This window comes from Sceloporus undulatus, chromosome 3 (assembly GCF_019175285.1).
Source record: "Sceloporus undulatus isolate JIND9_A2432 ecotype Alabama chromosome 3, SceUnd_v1.1, whole genome shotgun sequence".
In the NCBI taxonomy this organism is placed as follows: domain Eukaryota; kingdom Metazoa; phylum Chordata; class Lepidosauria; order Squamata; family Phrynosomatidae; genus Sceloporus; species Sceloporus undulatus.
Window position 1 is genome coordinate 181,493,962 of NC_056524.1, and position 4,498 is coordinate 181,498,459.

The 4,498-nt window shown below is 45.0% G+C and overlaps 1 protein-coding gene across 1 annotated transcript in view; it reads right to left on the bottom strand.

The window, feature by feature from the left end:
* Positions 1 to 1,980, bottom strand: part of HHEX (hematopoietically expressed homeobox) — an 18,980-nt gene extending 17,000 nt beyond the window's left edge. The window contains exon 1 of the mRNA XM_042459280.1: positions 1,528 to 1,980. Within this exon, the coding sequence (XP_042315214.1) occupies positions 1,528 to 1,960 (433 nt within the window). The 5' untranslated portion in view covers positions 1,961 to 1,980. The remainder of the gene's footprint in view (positions 1 to 1,527) is intronic.
* Between the last annotated feature and the right edge of the window lie 2,518 nt (positions 1,981 to 4,498).

Genomic DNA, 4,498 nt, shown 5'->3' on the forward strand with positions numbered 1-4,498 from the left:
CCGTTTAAACCAAATTTACAAAGATAAAAACGAGGAATATATCGGTGAAACAAGAAATACATCTGCAAGAATCGCCCGGACACCTTGGGCTTCTGTATGTATATGTATATGATTATATGTGTATAAATATATATAAAGGATATATATCCACGGTTTGAAATATATTCCCTCTCTCTCTCTCTCCGTCTCTCTCAAACTTCTAAGAATATATATAACCATATACAAATAAGATTTTATAAAGAATATATATCCACTGCTTGAAATATATTCTCTCTCTCTTCTTTATAGATAGATGGATAGAAAAGAATGTTTACTAAGAATATATATCCACTGCTTATTCCCCCCCTCTCTCTTCTATATATATATACACACACACACACACACACACACATATATATGTATACTGTATATATGAATGTCTACAAATATATATATATCCACTGCTTGAAATATATTCTCTCTCTCTTTTTATATACATATACTTATATATTTTATAAGAATATATATAAAGTATACACACAAAGAATATATATCCACTGCTCGAAATATATTCTCTCTCTCTCTCTCTCTCTCTCATCTTTATACATTATATATATTCATATATGTAAAGAATATATATATATATATATATATATATATCAGAGAGAGAGAGAGATTAATACATTTAAAGCCGTGGATGCTTGAATCCGTGGATAAAGATATCCTTGGATACAGAAAGTCGGCTGTACCTTGTTAGGGACTCCAAAGCCCAGAATCCTGGTTCCCCTCAATTAAAAATCCCCCAAATGCATCTGAGGGAGTAGGCCCATGTTTAGGGAAAGCCATACAACTAACTTGTCTCTCTCATCTGTGAGTCTCAAGGATGCTGCAAGATCCCTTGGCACCCTAAACCTAGGCTCAAGTCTAGCCAAGCCCCTGCTCCCAGCTCCTCTCTCTCTGGTGAGTCTGGAAGGGGCTGCCAGGTCGTTCCTTGTGGGTTTTTCGGGCTTTGTGCCCATGTCCTAGAAGACTTTCTCCCTGGCGCTTCCCTTGGCCCCCTGCTTTCCCAGACTGACCCAGATAGGTCTTTGACTCCTTTGAACTCATCCGGGGAACTAGGCTCCAGTTTGGGGACTGCTCCCAGCTTCTCTCTCGGAGTGAATCCCAAAGGGGCTACAAGATCCCTTGACACCAGATTCAAATCTTTGCCTGGGCTCGAATCTAGGAAAGCCCTGCTCCCAAACCTCTCTCTCCCAGTGAGTCTCGAAGGTGGTGCAAGATCCCTTGGCCCCCCCCAAATCCAGGTCTCCCTAGGCTCAAGTCTAGGAAAGCCCCTGCTCCCAACATCTCTCTCTCTCTCTCTCTCTCTCTCTCTCTCTCTCAAAGGCACCCCAAAATCCCTTGGCACCCCAAACCTAGCTTTAAATCTAGGCAAGCCCATGTTTCCGAATTCTCTCAAAGGGGCCACTACAGGGTCCCTTGGCCCCCCAAACCCAAGCCTGCTTAGGCAACCCCCTTCCCCTCTCTCTGGCTGCCCCCTTGACTTACCCAGGGGCTCCTGCCGGAGGAGGGCTTGGGCGTAGTCCCGGGGGAAGGGGTAGAAGGGCCCGGGCCCTGGCGCCCCATAGGCCCCCCCTGCAGCCCCATAAGCCAGGGCCAAGGGGTGGGCGAAGGCCGGGTGGAGGGGGGTGGGCTCGTAGATGGGGGTCCGGTAGGAAGAGGAGGAAGAGCAGGAGGAGGAGGAGGAGGAGACCAAGGCGGTGAAGGAGGAATTGGGCGAAGGGAGGCTGGGAGGGGGCAGGGGCATCGAGGGCATCGGGGGCAGGGGCTGCGGAGGGGGGATGATGGGACCTCCACTGCTGCCCAGGATGTTCTCGATGTAGAAGGATCGAGGGTGAGGAGCAGGAGGAGGAGGAAGAGGAAGAGGGCTATACAGGGCTCCAGAGCCTGGGGAGGAGGAGGAGGAGGGCTGGTACTGCATGGCGATCCTCTGCTGCTGCTGCTGCTGCTCCCAGCGAATGGCCCTCGGCTCTGGACTGGGCCCGGGATGGAGGGCCGGGGGGGCGGGGGGCGGAGACACACCTCCCCACCAGCCAATCAAGAGCCTGGCCACGCCCACCAAGGACCCCCCCTCCATCCCACCCCCACTTCCCCACTCCCTCTCAGCCCCAGGGCAAAGGGACCAGGGCAAGAGGGCCACTTGGGGGTTATTAGTATTATTATTATAATTATATAATAATAATATAGATTATATATTGCTAATATATTATATTATTATTATTATTATTATATCCACATGCATCTGAGGAAGTAGACTTAGGTCTAGGAAAGCCTCTGCTGCCACCCTCTTTTCAGTCTCTAAGATGCTATAAGATCTCTCTCTACTTTTTCTTATTATTATTATCACTATTATATCCAAAAGCATCTGAGGAAGTAAGACTGAAGTCTAGGAAAGCTCCTGCTGCCAATATCTTTCTTTCAATGAATCTCCCAGGTGCTACAAGATCTCTCTATTATTATTATTATTATTATTATTATTATTATTATTATTATTAAACGTAGGTCTAGGAAAGCTCATGCTGCCAATTTCTTTCTCTTAGTGAGTCCCAAAGGTGCTGCAAGATCTCTCCGCAATTGATCCTAGAGACTAACAGGGCTCTGCCTTTGAATTCTCCTTCAACTGAGCATGCACAGAGTGGTCAAAGCCGTTTTCCTCCATGTAGCTTAAACTAGTCCATGTGGTCTAAAACGTCCTCCATTTTGGGCATTGTGAAGAAGCATGGGTTTATATTTCTATTCGTGTTTTTAGCTTTCATTTAGTCATGTCCCCATGTTTTTCTGGAATGTCCTACATTTTGTCCTCTTTTTATGGTTATGACATCTGGTCACCCTGCAAGTCACACTCTCTCAGCCTCAGAGGAAGGCCATGGCAAACTTCCTCAGTGGACAAACCTTGCCAAGAAAACCCCAGGGTGACCAGATGTCCTCCTTTTCCAGGTCATGGCCTACATTTTCAACCTTCTGTCCAGGAGGAATTTCAGAATGTCCTCCATTTTGAGCATGGATAAGCAGCATGGTTTATATTTCTAGGAATGTTTTTAGCTTTATTTTGGCCACATCGTTTTTCTTGAAGGCCCTACATTTTGTGGTGCTTTGTCCTCCTTTGAGATGAGGACATCTGCTCCACCTTATGGGGGTTGAAATGCCAGACTTGGCTTCTTGTTGTTGTTGTTGTTGTTGTTGTTGTGTGCTTTCAAGTCATTTCCCACCCATGGCAACCCTAAAGCCTATCACGGGGTTTTATTGGCATGATTTATTCAGAGGCTGACTATTCATTGCCTTCCCCTGAGGCTGAGAGAGTGTGACTTGCCCAAAGTCCACTAGTGGATTTATATGGCTGAGCTGGGGCTCGAACCCTGGACTCCAAAGTTGCCTCAAAACTACTACTCACATCCTTCAAGAGAAAATCTGGCTCCCCCCCCCCTTTCGTAAGGCAAACCCCACAACAAGTCTTCCTTGTGGTGCAAAAATAAATCTGTCCAGCTCTTGAAGCAATTGAAGGAGTGCTTCTGCACTGTAGAAATAGTGCAGTTTGGCACCACTTTCAGTGCTGCAGCTCCAGCCTTTGCAATCCTGGGATGTGTAGTTTCACAAGAGTTATAGCCTCCTCTGCCAAAGGGTCCCAGTGCCTCACCAAAGTAATCCCTTCCAAAAGTATGCATCTTACATTTTGTGCATTTTGGTGGGTCCCATAAAGGTTGAATGAACGGTCCCATAAAGGTCAATGAATGAATGAATGAATGAATGAATGAAGGTTAAAGAAAGCAATGAAAAGAATAGTTGGAGACTAAATCTTCAGATAAAGGGAATCTACCTGAAATTACTGAGACAGCCTGATCCTAATCTCTAGTCCTTAAAGCCAAAAGAGGAGACATTTCTTTAACTCTGCAGGACATCCATCCATTTTACATACCTTTTGCATTTCGTGCTGGCTATTTAAGAGAAAGAAACCTTAAAGGCTGCGATAAGTGTTGCCATTTGGAGCTGGTCTCTAACTATTCTTTTCATTGCTCTCTTTTTCATTCATTCATTCTCCCTCTCATTCATTCGCTCATTCACTCACTCTCTACTGATCTGATGGAACGTGATTGCTTTCAGGACAATAGGCATCAATCCTGGGCCAACAATCCCAATTTGGGGGAAAGGTGGGAATAAATCCAATTAGAGTATGACTAAGAATGATAATGATAATAATGATAACTGAAAACACTTCCTCTGCCAGCCATGCTGCAAAACGAATGTTCCGAAATCAAAAGCCATGTGTCTCTGCATCTACACCGCAGAATTGATCCAGTTTGACATCGCTTTAACTGCCCTGGCTCAGTGCTATGGAATCCTGGGATTTGAAGTTTGGTGAGCTAGTTAGCCTGCTCTACTCAGAGAGGTCTGGTGCCACAACAAACTTCAAATTATTATTATTATTATTATTATTATTATTATTATTATTATTATTATTATT